This window comes from Eubalaena glacialis, chromosome 4, assembly GCF_028564815.1.
Source record: "Eubalaena glacialis isolate mEubGla1 chromosome 4, mEubGla1.1.hap2.+ XY, whole genome shotgun sequence".
NCBI classification, from domain to species: domain Eukaryota; kingdom Metazoa; phylum Chordata; class Mammalia; order Artiodactyla; family Balaenidae; genus Eubalaena; species Eubalaena glacialis.
The window spans coordinates 178,895,871-178,913,227 of NC_083719.1; the positions used below are offsets into that span (position 1 = coordinate 178,895,871).

Below are 17,357 nucleotides of genomic sequence, written 5' to 3' on the forward strand. Positions count from 1 at the left end.
CATCCCGGGGGGGGGCGGGGGGGGGGGGCGTGTGGAACTAAGATACCACAAGCCGTGTGGTAAGGCCAAAACAAAAAAACAAAGATACAAACAAAAAATCCCCAGCATACACTTATATGGCTGTTCTGCATAAACTCAATTAAATCTGAAAAACAAAAAACAAAAAAACCCATGAGGTTATTATAATTGGCCCATTTCAGGGTTGAGACAATCGATGCACAGATGGGTTAAGCACTAGCCCAGACCCATGAAGCTAGATTAGCAGAGCCTGCCACCTTCCCTAATGTTAGTGTCCAATCCTCAGCGCCTGGCTCAAATGTTTGTTGAACAAACGAAGGAATCCACATCACTTCCACCTTTAATATTTCATTCCCACATTTCAGGTGGGAAAACTGGGGCTGCCAGTTGGATTCACAGCCCCCCCTCCCCGCCCCCCAAGTCCAGCCTCCCAGCCCGGGAACGGAGCAGTCACTCCTTCCCGGACCAGAACTCCTTAATTCCTAGGTAAGAGGCGCCGCTTGCCTCTTTGAGGGCGGGGCCTGGCACATTAAGAGGCGGGACCAAGGCCTTGCCGCCTTCCTATTGGTGCTCCTCTCTTGGGGGCGGGACCTCTCGAAATCGGTGTTCTTGATTTGCTGTCTCCTTGGCGGCCCGTGACCCGGATAGTGCAACATGGCGGCGCCCAGGAGCAAGGTAGAACCGGCCGGGATTCCGCGGCCAGCCGCGTGAGTAGGTAGGTCGCGCGTGGGGAGGCAAGCGCGAATATCTGGGCCCCGGGGCGGCCCGTTCTGTGTTGGCAGTGCGGAAGAGCGGCCCCGGAGGGCCGCGGCTGCAGGGCCAGGGCACCGTGACCTTTCCGGGTACGGGGCGGGGACGTGCCGGAAAAAGCCGCCCTCTCTGTACCCGCCTCCCCACATCCCTAATCTCTAATTTTGCAGATGAGACAGCTGAGGCTCAGAGAGGTTAAAGCCCTCTCCCAAGGTCACGCCGCAAGTCAGCAGCTAGGCTGGAATTCGACCCCGCGTCTGTCCCTTTCTCCGAAAGGACTCAAAATTCCTGGCAGCCAGCCTCAGAGCTGCTGTAGGTACACCCTGCCTAGGGGATCAGATTTTTAGAAGTTTTGTAGAAATTTAGCTCTTCCCATTCAACTTGCTGGGTACCTACCATATACCAGGCACTGTCCCAGGTCCTGGAGACGCAGCAATAAGGCACACAAAAATCCCCGAGCTCCCCGGGAAGCCAGACATTGAACAAATCAGAAGTAAATGAAACATGTGATTTCAGATGCTAATAATTGCTTAAAATGCATTCATCAGGGTGATGGGACTTTAGATTGGGAGTGGGGCGGTGGTCAGGGAAGGCTTCTTATTTGACTATAGACCTGAATGACCAGAGACAGCTCTGGACTGATGGGGGCGGGGCGGGGGTGCGAGAAATTTACAGAAGGAGAAGCAAGTTCAAAGGCTCTGAGACTAGAATAAAGTCAGCTTGTTTAAGAAACGGTGTAGGGCTTCCCTGGTGGCGCAGTGGTTGAGAATCTGCCTGCCAATGCAGGGGACACGGGTTCGAGCCCTGGTCTGGGAAGATCCCACATGCCGCGGAGCAACTAGGCCCGTGAGTCACAGCTACTGAGCCTGCGCGTCTGGAGCTTGTGCTCCGCAACAAGAGAGGCCGCGATAGTGAGAGGCCCGCGCACCGCGATGAAGAGTGGCCCCCGCTCGCCGCAACTGGAAAAAGCCCTCGCACAGAAACGAAGACCCAACACAGCCAAAAATAAATAAATTAATTAATTAATTAATTAAAAAGAAAAAAAAAAAAAGAAACGGTGTAGCTGGAGCTGCCAGTACTAAGAGTTGAGTTTGGAGGGGCGGACCCCGTCTGATTTTATCTTGTGTGATATATCATTAGTGATTTTAGGCAGAGAACACTGAATGTAGTTTACATTTAAAAAGCTCCCTCTGGCCTGGCGGGGAGAACTGAGTGGAAGCAGGTAAGGAAAGAAGTGTGAGGCTGGGTAGGTGGAAAGAGGTCATGGACTGGAGTGGTGGCCTGCAGATGGAGAGAAATAGATGCATATGAGGTGGATTTGGAAGCAGTCAACAGGAGTAGCTGATGGATTGGATGGGAGAGTGAGGGACACAGTGGACTCAGAATTCCCAGGTTTGTGGTCTGAATGACTAGGAATGGTGATGTCATTGGCTAGGATGAGGAGGAACAAGTTTAAGCAGGGATATAATTTGGAGCAACATAAGTTTGAGATGGCTGGGGAATACACCAAAGTGGCAGTTAGGTATGGAGGCTGGAGCTCAGGGCATAGATCATCATTTCTCAGACTTTAACACACAGAGGAGAAACCTGGACTTTTGTTAAAATGCAGATTCTGATTCAGCAGGTCTGGGTTAGGGCTGAGATTTTGCATTTCTAATAAGCTCCCAGATGATAATACCAATGCAGCTGGTCCCTGGGACACACTTTGAATAGCAAAGGTTTAGATTAAAGTCTTAATCTCAGCTGCATGTTAGAGTCATTGGAGTGCTTTAAAATGCTAATACCTGGGCCATGCCTCTAGATATTTTGATTCAGTATATCTGGGGTATGGCCTGGACAAGGGGATTTTTAAAGCTCCCTAGATAATTCTAATATGAACAAAGTTTAAGAACCATTAGAGCTGCCTACAGGAATACAGAGAGGAGAGGAATCTCTCTTGGAAACTGAATGATGCCTTAGGGTAGCAGACATATAAATTCAGAATGTGGGACTCTTTGCAGCCTTATTACTCAAAATGTGGTCTCCAGACTAGCAGCATCAGCATCACTTGGAAGTTTGTTAGACGTATGGTCTTTGGCTCCACCCCAGACCCACTGAATCAGAATCTGCATTTTAACAAGATCTTTGGTGATTCATCTGCAAATTCAAGTTTGCAAACATTTCAAACTTTAGAGAAGGAAGCAGGTCTTACTGAATGGTTGAGAAATAGATGTGGGTGCTAGGAAGAAAATCAAGAGTGTCAAGGTGAGAGGAGGACCTCACCTATACCAAATCCTTCTGAGAAATTGAGCAAAATGAGCCAAAGAAATAACCACTGGCTTTGTTAAATGTAGAAGACACAAGGGGTCTTTACAGGAGTGGTGTCAGTGGAGTGGTTGGGGCAGCAGCCAAGTTGGAGAGAGTAAGGAGGGAACACAGCATGTAGACACCTCTTGGGAGAAGCTGTGCTATAAATGGAGCAGAGATGTGGAGCAGAGGCGGAAGAAGATGCTAGAGAAAGTTTAAACGGTGATAAGAGTGATCCAAATACTTCCCAACTCATTTTATGAGGCCAGCATTACCCTGAAACTAAACCAAACAGACACGACAAGAAACGAAAACTACAGACCAATATCTCTTATGAACATGGATACAAAAATCCTCAACAAAATGCTAGCAAACCAATTTTAGCAACATATAAAACGAATTATACACCACGACCAAGTGGAATTTATCCGAGGAATGCAATATGAGTTTAACATTTGAAAATCAGTTAATGTAATACACCATATTAATAGACTAAAGGACAAAAAACACATGATTAGTTTGATAGAAGCAAAAAAAAAAAAAGCATTTGACAAAATCTGATGTCCTTTCTGATAAAAATACTCAGCATCTAGCAATGGAAAGGAATTTCCTCAACCTGATAGGTCATCTGTGAAAAACCTACAGCTGACGTCATATTTAATGATGAAAGACTGGATGCTTTCCCCGCTAAGATCAGGAAAAAGACAAGGATGTGCACCCTGGCCACTTCTATTCAACACTGTACTGGAGGTCCAGCAAGGACACTTGGGCAAAAAAAAGAAATAAAAGGCATCCAGATTAGACAGAAAGAGGTAAAACTATCTCTGTTTGCAGATGACATGATCTTGTATGTAGACAATCTCAGGGAATCCAATTTTTAAAAAAAAACTATTAGGACTAATGCAAGTTCAGCAGGGTTGCAAGACACAAGATCAACACATAAAAATAAATTGTGTTTCTGTACACTAGCAATGAACAATGTGAAAATGAAATTATACAATAGCTTCATAAAGAATAAGATACTTACAAATAAATTTAACAAAAGAAGTAAAGGACTTCTACACTGAAAGCTGTAAAACATCGTTGAGAGAAATTAAAGAAGGTCTAAATTAATGGAGAGGTATCCCATGTTCATGGATCAGAAGACAATATTATTAAGATACCAAGATTTCCCAAACTGTTCTACAGATTCAACACAATCCCTACCAGAATCCCAGCTGGATTTTTTCCAGAAATTGACAGCTGATTCTAAAATTTATATGTAATAGTGAGGGATCCAGAATAGCCAAATAATATTGTAAAAGAAGAACAAAATAGGAGGACTTAACACTTCCCAATTTCAGAACCTACAAAGCTACAATAATCACAACAGTGTGGTATTGGCATAAGGCTCAACCTATAGATCAATAGAATTAAATTGAGAGCCCAAAAGTAAACCCTTACATTTATGGTCAATTGATTTTCAACAAGAGTGACAAGGAGAAAAAATAGTCTCTTCAACAAATAGTACTAGGACAACTGGATATCTACATGAAATGAACCCCTTCCTCACACCATTCACAAAGATTAATTCAAAATGGATCAGAGGGGAATTCCCTGGTGGTTCAGTGGTTAGGACTCTGAGCTTCCACTGCAGGGGGCACGGATTCCACCCCTGGTGGGGGAACTAAGATCCCCACAAGCCGCTAGATGTGGCCAAAACAAACAAACAAAACTTCTAGAAGAAAACATAGGAGTAAATCTTCATAACCTTGGGCCAGGCAATGGTTTTTTTAAATAAAACATCAAAAGCACAGCTACAAAAGTAAAACGGAAATTGGATTTCGTTGGAATTAAACATTTGTGCTGCAAACGATAACATCAAGAAAGTGAAAGACAATTCAAAGAATGGGAGAAAGTATTTGTAAATCATAAGCTTCTTGTATCCAGAATATATAAACAACTCAATAATAAAAAGATAAATAACCTAATTTTTAAATGGACAAAGGATCTAAATAGACATTTCTCTGAAGAAGATACACAGTGGCCAATAAGCCCATGAAAAGATGCTCATCATCATTAACTTTTAGGGAAATGCAAATCGGAACCACAATGAGATACCACTTCACACCCATTAGGATGTCTGTAATCAAAAAGAAAGACAACAGCAAGTATTGGCAAGAATGCAGAGAAATTGGAACTTTATACATTGCTGGTGGGGTGTAAAGTGGTGCAGCCACTTTGGAAAACACTTTGGCAGTTTCTCACATGATTAAACATAGAGTTACTATATGTCCCAGCAGTTTGATTTCCAAGTATATACCCAAGAGAAGTGGAAACGTGTTCACACAAAAGCTACACAAGTGTTCATAGCAGCAATAGTCATATAGTCAAAAAGTGGGAAGAACTGCAAGTGTTCATCAATTGAATGGGTAAATAAAATATGGTTAAATCCATATAATGAAAAATTTTGGGCAATTGAAAGGAATGAAGTCTGATACATATTACAACGGGGATAAACCTTGAAAACATGTTAAGTGAAAGAAGGCAGTCACAAAAGAGCCCATATTATATGATTCCATTTATATGAAATTCCCAGAGTAGGCAAATTTATAGACAGTAGATTAGGGGTTGCCTAGGGTTGAGGGTGAGGGGAAATGAGAGGGACTGCTAATGGGTATAGGTGTTTTTTTTGGGGGGGGTGACAAAACTGTTTTAAAATTAGATTTAGTGATGGTTGCACAATTCTGTGAATATACAGTTGACCCTCGAACAATGTAGGGGTTAGGGGTGCCGACCCTCCTCACAGTTAAAAATCCAAATATAACTTTATAGTCCGCCCTTCATATCCACGGTTCCACATCCTTAGATTCAACCAACCACAGGTCGTGTAGTACTGTAGTACATATTTACTGAAAAAAAATCAGCATGTAAGTGGACCCATGCAGTTCAAACCAGTGTTGTTGGGCTTCCCTGGTGGCGCAGTGGTTAAGAATCCGCCTGCCAATGCAGGGGACACGGGTTCGAGCCCTGGTCCGGGAAGATCCCACATGCCACGGAGCAACTAAGCCTGTGCGCCACAACTACTGAGTCCATGCTCTAGAGCTCGCGAGCCACAACTACTGAGCCCAAGTGCTGCAACTACTGAAGCCCCCACGCCTAGAGCCCGTGCTCCGCAGCAAGAGAAGCCACCGCAATGAGAAGCCCGCGCACCGCAACAAAGAGTAGCCCCCGCTCACTGTAACTAGAGAAAGCCCGTGCGCAGCAACGGAGACCCAACGCCGCCAAAAATAAAAACAAATTAAAAAAAAAAAAAAAACCAGTGTTGTTCAAGGGTCAACTACTGAAAACACATTGAATTTTATGCTTAGGGTCAACTGTATGGTACACAAATAAAGCTGTTAAACAAAACAGAATGATCTGGTAGGGAGGGGGACGAATGCAGGAGCAAATTCCTCAAGATAGTGAAGGGTTTGGCCCAGAAGAACAGGGACCCTTGATTGTAAGAGTCACTTCTGCTTTACCTTGTGCATGAGGAGACCAGTGGAGCTGGTGAGTTAGCCGTGCAGTCTGGGACGTGACCTCTGCCCAAGAGAGGGGTCTCATTGCCTTTAGCGGGTGGGGTACCAGGCTGATGCTCTTTCTTCTCTCTTCCTAGGTGGTTGTCCGACAGGCAAAGGCATGAGCTGGGCCCAAGGCATCCTGCTGGCTCGGGGCCTCTCTCGGGGCTGGGGAGGTATCTGCAGCACGGCCCTCACCGGAGCCCCCTTCTCTCAGGTAACTGCCAGTCATGGGATGGAGAGAGGCAGGCAGGCCTGGGATTTGCTCACAAGCCCTCCCAGTGAAGCCAGCTCGGGGTGGCGGGGGTGGGGGTGGGGGGGTCTGGGCTGGCCTGTCTGCTCTGAGGGCCAATTGAATGTCTCTTCTCATTTTAAGAAGTGTTGGTGCCCCCATGAGTGAGGGGCTTGAATTTGAAATCAAGAAGGTCTGAGCTAAGTAGATTTGGGTGGTGACTCTGGGTGACTCCTGTATTCACTTGTAAAGATGTGAATTGAATTTCGTTCCCTTACCCTAAGTGACCAGGCTGATCAACGGCCATAAATTATAACAAGGATGGTGATGATGGTGACAATATTAATAGCTCCCTTATTGAGCACTTCCTCTGGGCCAGGCCCTGTGCTACGCATTTCATTTGCATTATCTCATTTGTGGTGTCTCCCCTTCTTTGGAGCATTCTAGAGCTTCTTTTCTGCTTTCTGCCCTATGCACATACCACCTGTAGTATTAGTTGCCTACACTTTCACTTTATTTATTTTTTTTAATATAAATTTATTTATTTATTTATTTTTGGCTGCATTGGGTCTTCGTTGCTGCACGCAGGCTTTCTCTAGTTGCAGCGAGTGGGGGCTACTCTTCATTGCGGTGCGCAAGCTTCTCATTGCGGTGGCTTCTCTTTGTTGCGGAACACTGACTCTAGGTGCATGGGCTTCAGTAGTTGTGGCACACAGCTCAGTAGTTGTGGCTCGCGGGCTCTAGAGCGCAGGCTCAGTAGTTGTGTTGCACGGGCTTAGTTGCTCTGCAGCATGTGCGATCTTCCCGGACCAGGGCTCGAACCCGTGTCCTCTGCATTGGCAGGCGGATTCTTAACCAGTGTGCCACCAGGGAAGTTCCACACTTTCACTTTAAATGAATGCCTTTTTTTAAAAAAAATCTCCTTACCTAAGCAGGATATTGGGATGGCTATTGGGTGCAGCAGAACAGAGGGCTCCAATCTCAGCTCTGCTGCTTTGCTGCTGTGTGGCACCAGGCATCTTGTTTCATCCCCCAGGGCCTCAGTTTCCTCATCTGTAAAATGGGTACACGAAGAGGCACTCCTTCAATGGACAGTTGAAAAGAGTAAATGAGCCTCACTCTCAGAAAGTGCTCAACAATGCCTGGAACATAAGAATATTCTGTAAGGGACTTCCCTGGTGGTCCAGTGGTTAGGACTCTGTGCTCCCACTGCAGGGGGCCCAGGTTCGATCCCTGGTCGGGGAACTGAGATCCCTCAAGCCACACAGCCCGGCCAAAAAAAAAAAAAAAAAGAATATTCTGTAAATGTTAGCTCTTATTAGCCATATATTTGAAAAGATGCCTTATGTATAACCATTCTAATTTAAACATTCAATTTAAATGAAAATAAATCTATTAGGGTACCGTCTAGAGCAGGGGTTGGCAAACTTTTTCGTAAAGGGTAAGACAGTAAATGCTTTTGGCTTTGTAGGCCATGTGGTCTCGTCACAACTACTCAACTCTGCCACTGCAGCGCAAAGCAGCCCCAGACCAGACATAATGAAGGCATATGGCTGTGTTCCAATAAAACTTTATTGACAAAAGCAGGCAGCTGATTGGATTTGCCCCACAGACTGTAGTTTGCCAACTTCTGTTCTAGAGGGATCTGACCTGCTCCCAGCAGCATGCACTCCCCACTCTGGGGAACGAGAGCTCCTTGACCCAAGGGAGGTACCATCATAATAGATGGGGAGAGAGGCCTGAGCAGTAGAGTGGGATGTGGGTATCACCGGGTGGAGGACAGTCAAGCCGAGGCTCCTGCTGACTCCAAAATCTGCATTTTCTTTTTTCAACTCAATTTTTTTTTTTTTTTGCCATGCCACGCAGCTTGTGGGATCTTAGTTCCCTGACCAGCGACTGAACCCAGGCCCTCAGCATTGAAAGCATGGAGTCCTAACCACTGAACTTCAAGGGAATTCCCTCAACTCAGTTTTTGAAATCTGTCTTTTAAATAGGTAATTACAGCAGACAATATAGTTAAAAATTCAGAAAGTTCTGAGGCTGTACCGTGACAAGAGTCTGTCTCTCTCTTGCCTGGCCACCGCTTAGCTCCCTTCTCTAGAGGCAAGATGTTGCCCGCTTATTGTATTTCCTTCCAGAGGTGTTTTTCACAAAAGCAAAAAATATGTATCCATACAGTCGATTCTCATTATTCACAGTAACATTCTAGAAAGTCACTGCATACGTTGAGTTAGCGAATACCAAACCATTGCTGCCAGGGGAGATACGAGGTAGGGTTCCTGTGAGCCTCAGGTCATAACATTTTCATCAACCAATCAATCATAACCTTGTTGTATGTGTGTTTCTGTTTAAAGACATCCTATTTAATATAGATTTTTGATTCATTAACATTGAACTCACAGCCAACAGCACTATAACTCATGCCTGAGCTTACCTACCACATGTATCTTCTCTAAGGAACAGCAGGGCCTTCTTGCACGTAGGAACACTAGGCAGGCTTAGGGGTCCTTTTCAACCACAAATCAACAAAAAAGATGCAGAAAACATACACTAAATAAACCTCTAGGGACCTTCCTGGTGGCGCAGTGGTTGAGAATCCACCTGCCAATGCAGGGGACACGGGTTCGAGCCCTGGTCCGGGAAGATCCCACATGCCGCGGAGCAACTAAGCCCGTGTGCCACAACTACTGAGCCTGCACTCTAGAGCCCGTGAGCCACAACTACTGAAGCCCGCATGCCTAGAGCCTGTGCTCTGCAACAAGAGAAGCCACCGCAATGAGAAGCCCGCGCACCTCAACGAAGAGTAGCCCCCGCTCACCACAACTAGAGAAAGCCCGCGCACAGCAACGAAGACCCAACACAGCCAAAAATAAATAAATAAATTTTTAAAAATAATAATAAATAAACCTCTAAAAGGACATTTGTTGGGAATTCCCTGGTGGTCGAGCGGTTAGGACTCAGTGCTTTCACTGCCGGGAACCCAGGTTCGATCCCTGATTGGGGAACTAGTTCCTGCAAGACATGCAGCACGGCCAAAAAATAAAAAAAAATAATATAAAATAAAAGGACAGCATGGGAGCCGATACAAGAAGAGCAAGCATTGCCTTGTTCCATCTCAGCTGGGAATATAGGCGCTGGGCAACTCAACTTTCCAACCCCCTGCACGTGTCTGCAAATGGCCAGAAAGTGCCAAGAGTATTGGCTTTGGGAGTATAAATGAATTTTAGCAAGTAGGCAAATTTGCAAACATGGAATTTGCAAATAATGAGGACCAACTATATATAAGCTGTTGTTGTTTTCTTTTTTTTTTACACAAATGGGAAGCTACTGTACACACCGTTTCACACCTTGCTTTTTTTTCATTTAACGATATACCTTGGAGCTCACTCCAGGTCACACAAGACCTCCTCACTGTGCCTCAGTAGGTGCTCCTTGTCCAGGTTCTTGGCCATTTGCTAAATTATTTCCTTGCCGATGCACATTTGGGCCATTTCCACTGACGCAGCAGATGCACAAAAGTCATTTGGCGCAGGTGCTTTTAGAGCTGTCCGATTTAAATACCAGATGCAGGATTGCTGCGTCACAGGGTGTGTTTGTCATCGTGGTGAACATTGCGTCCGTCGGGGCGTTACCATTGCTCTCTCACACTTTGTGATGGTGCCTGATCATGGGTCTGTAACCAGCGCACCACACTTCTTCAGAGGCCGTTAGGGATGTCTGCTGGCACCTTTCCCAGCAGAGACCCAGCACGGCAGTCCGCCAGGGGCACTGGGAGACCCACATTCCAGCAGTGGTTCTCTATCCGCAGGTGCCGCCCCAGGCCCCGCGGGGCCTCCACTGCAGCACAGCCGCCCACAACCCTGACTCATCGCTGGTCCCACGCCCACCCGAACCCCCGAGGGGGCCGGTCAAGGCCCTGGCACCCCACGTGGAGCTGTTCAGGCAGGCGCCAGATGGGGGGCGGGACAAGGCGAGCTTCGTGCAGGCGGTGCAGAACTTTACGCGGTACAACGTGCACAAGCGGGGCCACGTCGACTTCATCTACCTGGCCCTGCGCAAGATGCGGGAGTACGGCGTCGAGCGGGACCTGGCTGTCTACAACCTGCTGCTCGACATCTTCCCCAAGGAGGTCTTCCGGCCTCGCAACATCTTCCACAGCATCTTCCTCCACTACCCACGGCAGCAGGAGTGCGGGATCGCTGTCCTGGAGCAGATGGAGAACCACGGTGAGGCCAGCAGGCCAGCTCAGGCGGGGGCGGGGGCCACCTCCCTCTCCAGGGTCCTGGGGCCCTCCGTGGCTCCTGGGCTCTGACTCCTCTCCTCTCTGTCTCTGTCTGGCTTCCTCCTCTGCCCGCCCACCCCCATCTCTCTCTCATCTCTCTCTCCCGTCATCCCTTCCCTCGTCTGCTCCCTCCCTGAGGCTCAGCCTTCATCTGCCTGGCACAGGGGTGATGCCCAACAAGGAGACGGAGTTCCTGCTCATTCAGATATTTGGACGCAAAAGCTACCCCATGCTCAAGTTCGTGCGCATGAAGCTGTGGTTCACCCGCTTCAAGAATATCGACCCCTTCCCCGTGCCCCGGGACCTGCCCCAGGACCCAGTGGACCTGGCCAGTTTGGCCCTGCGGCACATGGAGCCCGACCTCAGCGCCAGGGTCACTGTCTATCAGGTATCCTCCCCGTCCACATCCTCGGCCGCCTCTGGGGCAGGGCCCCCTTCAGTAACCCCAAGTGATTGTGGTGAGACAGGCCGTGATTCGCTGGCAGAGCCTCCGCTAGAGTCCAGGGCCCTTGGCACAGCTTGACCTCTGACCTTGGCCCCTCTCCCCACATTCACTGTATTCCGGGCATGGCTTTCTGTTCCTTGAGCAGTCTGTGGCAGCTCCCTCCTGAGGCCTTTGTGCTTGCTGTTCCCTCTGCCAGGAACACCCTTCCTCCGGGACTTCACTTCCTTCAGGTCTGAGTTCCACCGACCTTTCGTCAGGACCCATTTCCTGACCACCCTGGCTGAGCCTGGTTCCCCGTGACTCAGTTTCCCCTGTGTCTCCCAAGGCCCAGCACAGGTTCTGGCACAAAGCAGACGTTCCACAGCTGTTTGTCGAATGACTAAATGAAATATTCCCCATATCCTGGGGGTCCCACTCATGCCAGGCCACACGGGGGACCAGAAGAGAGCCCCTCACAGCACTTGTCGTCTGGTCCTGGAGGCGGACCCTCAGAACTGCTGGTTTGGAGATGGAGAAGCCCTGGGGGCTGTGGGAGCCGAAAAGGGAGCAGGGAGGGCTTCCTGGAGGAGGTGAGGGTGAGCTGGGCACAGGCAGAACAGAAGAGGTGAGGAGAGCATTCCAGGCAGAGGGAGCAGCATGGGCCAGGGCTCGAGGGCAGCTGGGAGTGGCTGGAGATGCTGAAAGGGCTTCCTTTGGCCGGAGCAGGGAGTTGGGACGAGAGAGAAGAGGCATATAGGACAACGGGTTAGTGATGAGAGGGCCACGGGGAGTTTTTAAGAAGAGGAGGGTTGGGGTGCAAGTCAAGTTTCTGGAAGGATTTGCGCTTTTGAAAGCGCCCCCTGGCGGCCGTGTGGATGGTGTTGGATTGGGGACAAGGCAAAGAGGACAGAGGGGCTAGGAGAGTGGTGATGCGGTGTCCCAGTGAGAGAACATACTGCAGAGGAAGTGCAGTTTTTAACTCATTTCTTCGTTTTTTAAAGTAATGCATTAAAAGGAATTCCCTGGTGGTCCAGTGGTTAGGACTCTGCGCTTTCACTACTGAGGACCTGGGTTCCATCCCTGGTCAGGGAACTAAGATTTCACAAGCCGGGCGGCAGGCCGCCCCCAACCAAAAAAAAGTAATGCATTAAAAAGCCAAACAGGGAACTGCACGGGTTCGATCCCTGGTCGGGGAACTAAGATTCTGCAAGCCCACGTGGCGCAGCGGGGGGAAAAAAAAAAAAAAAAAAAAAAAGCCAAACGGTACACAAGAACACACAGTGAAGAGTTCCCCTCTCCTACCCTGACCCTTTAGCCCCCAGGCTACTTCCCCAGAGGTGACCACTTCCATGTCTCCTTCCCAAGAGATCTATGCGTTTGCATGCAGATGCATACTTTTTTTTTTGCATATATATCCTTTGTATTTAAATATCCCTTTTTCCCCCCCGTTTCATTATTAAAAGTGCATACAGAAGGGTTGAAAACATGGTAAAATGATCACCTACACCACCTAGGTTTTTTAAAAAACTTTTTCTTTATTGAAGTATAGTTGATTTACAATGTTGTGTTAGTTTCTGGTGTACAGCAAAGTGATTCAGTTATATATATATATGTATACATATATATTTTTTCAGATTCTTTTCCATTATACTTTATTACAAGATCTTGAATATAGTTCCCTGTGCTATACAGTAGGACCTTGTTTGACACCACCTAGATTTAGAATGGGAACAATCCAAGTATCCATCAAGAGGGACTTGTCCATGTCCACTGTGGCACCTCAATCAAAGACTGGTGAAAAAAGTGAAAGGGTGAGGCATGCACAGTGGTGTAGTAAGCCACCTAAACTGTGAGAAGGGAGGAGAAATAAAAAGGCATATAGCTATTTGTTTATTTTCACAAGAATAAATAATGCAGGGAATCCCCTGGCGGTCCAGTGGTTAGGACTCAGAGCTCTCACTGACAAGGGCCCGGGTTCAATCCCTGGTCAGGGAACTAAGATCACGCAAGCCACGTGGCGTGCCCAAAAAATAAAAAAATAAAAAAAATAAGTAATGCAAAGATAAGTCAGATATGGGTAAAAATGGTCATCTCTGGGCGGGCAGAGGAGATGGGGGTAGAGAGAAAAGGAATGGGAGGGAGACATCTATTTAATATGGGTTGGCTTCTAAACTATGGAAATGTGTTTAGACTATCAAAAATATATATAATCAAAAAAGAGGGGAAAGAACCCACCAAAGTTGAAAACAAACGTGGCTAAATATCCAATTGACAGCATAACCAGTGAGAGAAAAAAATTCTGAGTCACTGTTGTCTGACATCCTTAGTGGCCTGCATTCTGAGAATCCTGAACTTAATCCCCTAGCGTTATGGTCAGCTGTAATATCAGAATCATTTATGTATATTGATGGATAAGTCAAATAAGCATGTGTATTATTTGTAACAGGAACCAAGATTTTGAGTGTGAGAGAAAAAGATATACAATCGAAATGTTAAAAAAAAAAAAATCCATAGTGTTAAATTTGAAATGAAAAATCGGTATAAATATATTGTCCAGTAAAAGGGCCCAGGAGCAAAACCTACACTTTTAAAGATGTTTCTCCAGTGGCAGCACATTATACCATTATACATACACATATTCTGCACCTTGCCTTTTGCTGTTCTCACTTAATAATATGGCTGGGAGCCCCTTTTTTTTTTTTTTAATTAAGTATTTTTGGATTTTTTTTTTTTTTTTTTTTTTTTGCTGTGGACCATTTTTAAAGTCTTTATTGAATTTCTTACAGTATCGCTTCTGTTTTATGTTTCGGTTTTTTGGCCACAAGGCATGTGGGATTTTTAGTTCCCCGACTAGGGATCGAACCCGTACCCCCTGCATTGGAAGGCGAAGTCTGAACCACTGGACCGCCAGGGAAGTCCCAAAGGAGTCCATTCTTTTTAACCTGAAAGGGTGGAAGATATGTGTGCCAACAGTTGTCCACTCACAGGTATTTCGGTCAGAGTATGTGCATTTTTTCACAAATGAATTTCATTTAGTTTTGGTTTTTGTTTTTTGGCCACGCTGCTTGGCTTGCAGGATCTTGGTTCCCCGACCAGGGATTGAATCAGGGCCACCGCAGTGAAAGTGTCGAGTCCTAACCACTGGACCACCAGGGAATTCCCTCATTTAGTTTTTTTTTTTTTTTTTTAAAGACTTTTTTTTTTGATGTATACCAATTTTTTTTTTAATCTTTATTAAATTTGTTACAATACTGCTTCTGTTTTATGTTTTGATTCTTTGGCTGCAAGGCATGTGGGATCTTAGCTCCCCAACCAGGGATCGACCCACACCCCCTGCACTGGAAGGCGAAGTCTTAACTGCTGGACCGCCAAGGAAGTCCCTCATTTAGTTTTTAAAATCACATTTCAGAGTGTAAAATTAGAAAGCTACAAAAGGCTATTCTTTCCCTCCCTGCCCTCCACAGAGGCAAATGCTGTGACTTGCTTCTTGTGTCTCCTTCCTGGCATATTCTGTTTGCATGAAATTCTTTTCCTTTTTTAAATTTCACATGCACTGAGCACTTAGCACGTGCCAGGCATCGTTCTCGGCATTTTAGAACCATCTCAACTAAGTGCTGTTATTGCCCCCATTTTGAATTGGGGAAACTGAGGCACACGGTGACTTAGCCAAGGTCATGCAGACAGTGGCAGAGCCGGGATTTTAACGCAGGTGGGCCAGCTCCAGGGTTCCCTCCATGTGAGTATCTCCAGGGTCAGTGGCTCTTACCCAATTAGATAGAAGCAAGAAGGCGGTGGGCTCGAGTGATTGTGGGAGGCCCAGTAGACAGACCCAAGAGGGGCCCTGAATTCACTGGAATCCCCATTTCTCTCTCCCGGGCTCCTCCGTAGGGGCTGTGGGGGCCGCAAGCTTCCACCCCGACTTTCCTTGCAGATGCCTTTGTCCAAAGACTCCGCAGATGCCACGGATCCCACAGAGCCCCACATCATAGGTAAGGTCCTGCGGAGGGAGGGAGGGAGCGAGTGCTGGGTTCTCAGCAGGCCTGATGGGTGGGCTCCCTGGGCCTCTGGGCACAGCCCCTCAGCCAGGACGCCCCGGGAATGTGTGTCTCCACACCAGGAATCCAGAGTCCTGATCAGCAGGCCGCCCTGGCCCACCACGACCCAGCCCGCCCGATCTTCGTTGAGGGTCCCTTCTCCCTGTGGCTTCGAGACAAATGCGTCTATTACCACATCCTCAGAGCTGACTTGCTGCCCCCTGAGGAGAGGGTGAGGGCCCAAAGCGGGAGTCAGGGGTGGTAAGAGTGAGTTGGCTCAAAGGTGGGGAGGGGGTGGGGGGATGGGAGGGCAGGGGCCAGGGGAGAGGCGGCAGGTGGCTGCAACATCCTGGGCCTCTGACTCTGCCTGCACCTCCCCTCCCCCTCCCCCCCCCCCCCACCCCGGGGTTAGGAAGTGGAGGAGATTCCAGAGGAGTGGAACCTCTACTACCCAATGCAGTTAGACCTGGCCTACGGGAGGAGCAGCTGGGATGACTACAAGTTTAACATCGATGAAGGTAAAAACTGGGATGAGTAGGATTCTGAACACTGCACGGGATGGGGTGCCACCTCTGGAGTCGAGGGATGGGGCCCAGGCCGAGACCTAGTCCAGTTACACACACAGACCCTCTATACACACACACACACACACACACCACCACCCCACCACCACCTCCCCCCACGAAAGCACAAAACTCACCACTCAGGGGCTCCAGACCTGTCAGCCCTCAGTCATTTCCTCCTTCAAACATTTATGGAGCACCTCTGTGCTGGCTACTGGGCATGACCAGGACAGGCCCGGTCCCAGGGGAGGAGCACACAACTCAGCCTCAGGTGGGAGTCAGGAGGATTTCCTGGTGGAAACTTGAGCCAGGAGGTGTCACCTAGGTGAAGCGTGGGACAGGCAGGCTAGGCAGAGCATGTGCAAAGGCTTGGACACACACAAAAGGCAAAAGGGAGCTTAAAGCCCCCATCCTTGGCCTGGAAGGGGTGTGGGCTTGGGGGGGCTGCTCCAGTCCCTACTGCACAAACTGAGGGCCTGTCTCTCCCGACAGTGGAGGAAGGCCCTGTCTTCGCCATATGCATGGCGGGTGCCCATGACCAGGCCACGCTGGCCAAGTGGATCCAGGGCCTGCAGGAGACCAACCCAGCCCTGGACCGCATCCCGGTGGTCTTCCGCTTGTCAGGGTCCTCCGGGGAGCTCCTGGCATCCTCCTCAGGGCTGGAGGAGCCACCCCTGACCCCACCCGAGGGCCAGGAAGAAGAGGAAAACAATCAGCAGCGACAGCAGCAGAGCCAGAGCTGAGCCTGAGCAGTCACAGGAGCACAGGCTGTGAACTGGTGTGAAAGCATGAGATGACCTTTTAGTGTACAGCAAATAAAAGTTTTCCGGCTTGGGGCTGTCTTGCCTCCTCTCTGGCAGTGTAGCGTCCCTGCCCCTTTAATGCCTGGTGTCACGTCTTTTCAAGTGATGGAGACATCATCCAGAACTGACGGGTCGAGCCGCTGGCCTTCCGTCCGCCTTTCCTAGACAGCTCCCACCCTTCCCTTGTCATCCCCACAATGCATTCAGGATAAAGGTGCGGAGGAAGAAGCCCCCATCACCCCAGGGTGTACGGGCTCTCCTGGCTCTTTCTTCCCGGATCAGCTTCAAACCTTCAGCTACCCCTTCCGTCTCTGCCTACTCAGAAAGTTTAACAGAAGGGAGTAAGGGGAGAGTGCGTTGTTGCTGGCGCTTATTGCGCGCATGCGCAGCTTCCGCTCTCGATCTTCTTTTGGCGCCGCGAGGCAG

At 48.2% G+C, this 17,357-nt stretch overlaps 1 protein-coding gene and 1 non-coding gene across 4 annotated transcripts; both read left to right on the plus strand.

Annotated features, from left to right (window-relative positions):
* Positions 1 to 656: 656 nt before the first annotated feature.
* Positions 657 to 16,964, plus strand: ECSIT (ECSIT signaling integrator). 3 transcript variants are annotated; one of them, XM_061190412.1, is made up of 9 exons: positions 665 to 733; positions 939 to 1,084; positions 6,692 to 6,810; positions 10,617 to 11,051; positions 11,272 to 11,495; positions 15,463 to 15,520; positions 15,649 to 15,797; positions 15,978 to 16,083; positions 16,621 to 16,964. In XM_061190412.1, exons 2-9 carry the CDS (start codon positions 939 to 941, stop codon positions 16,869 to 16,871), a joined length of 1,488 nt encoding a protein of 495 aa, XP_061046395.1. In that variant the 5' UTR covers positions 665 to 733; the 3' UTR covers positions 16,872 to 16,964. The 3 variants fall into 3 exon arrangements, with proteins under 3 accessions (XP_061046394.1, XP_061046395.1, XP_061046392.1); XM_061190409.1 differs by having other exon boundaries at positions 939 to 1,080; positions 10,634 to 11,051; XM_061190411.1 differs by lacking the exon at positions 939 to 1,084 and having other exon boundaries at positions 657 to 733; positions 10,634 to 11,051.
* Positions 7,998 to 8,070, plus strand: TRNAG-CCC (transfer RNA glycine (anticodon CCC)). The gene has a single exon. It is a non-coding gene; the product is annotated as a tRNA-Gly (tRNA).
* Positions 16,965 to 17,357: the final 393 nt, after the last annotated feature.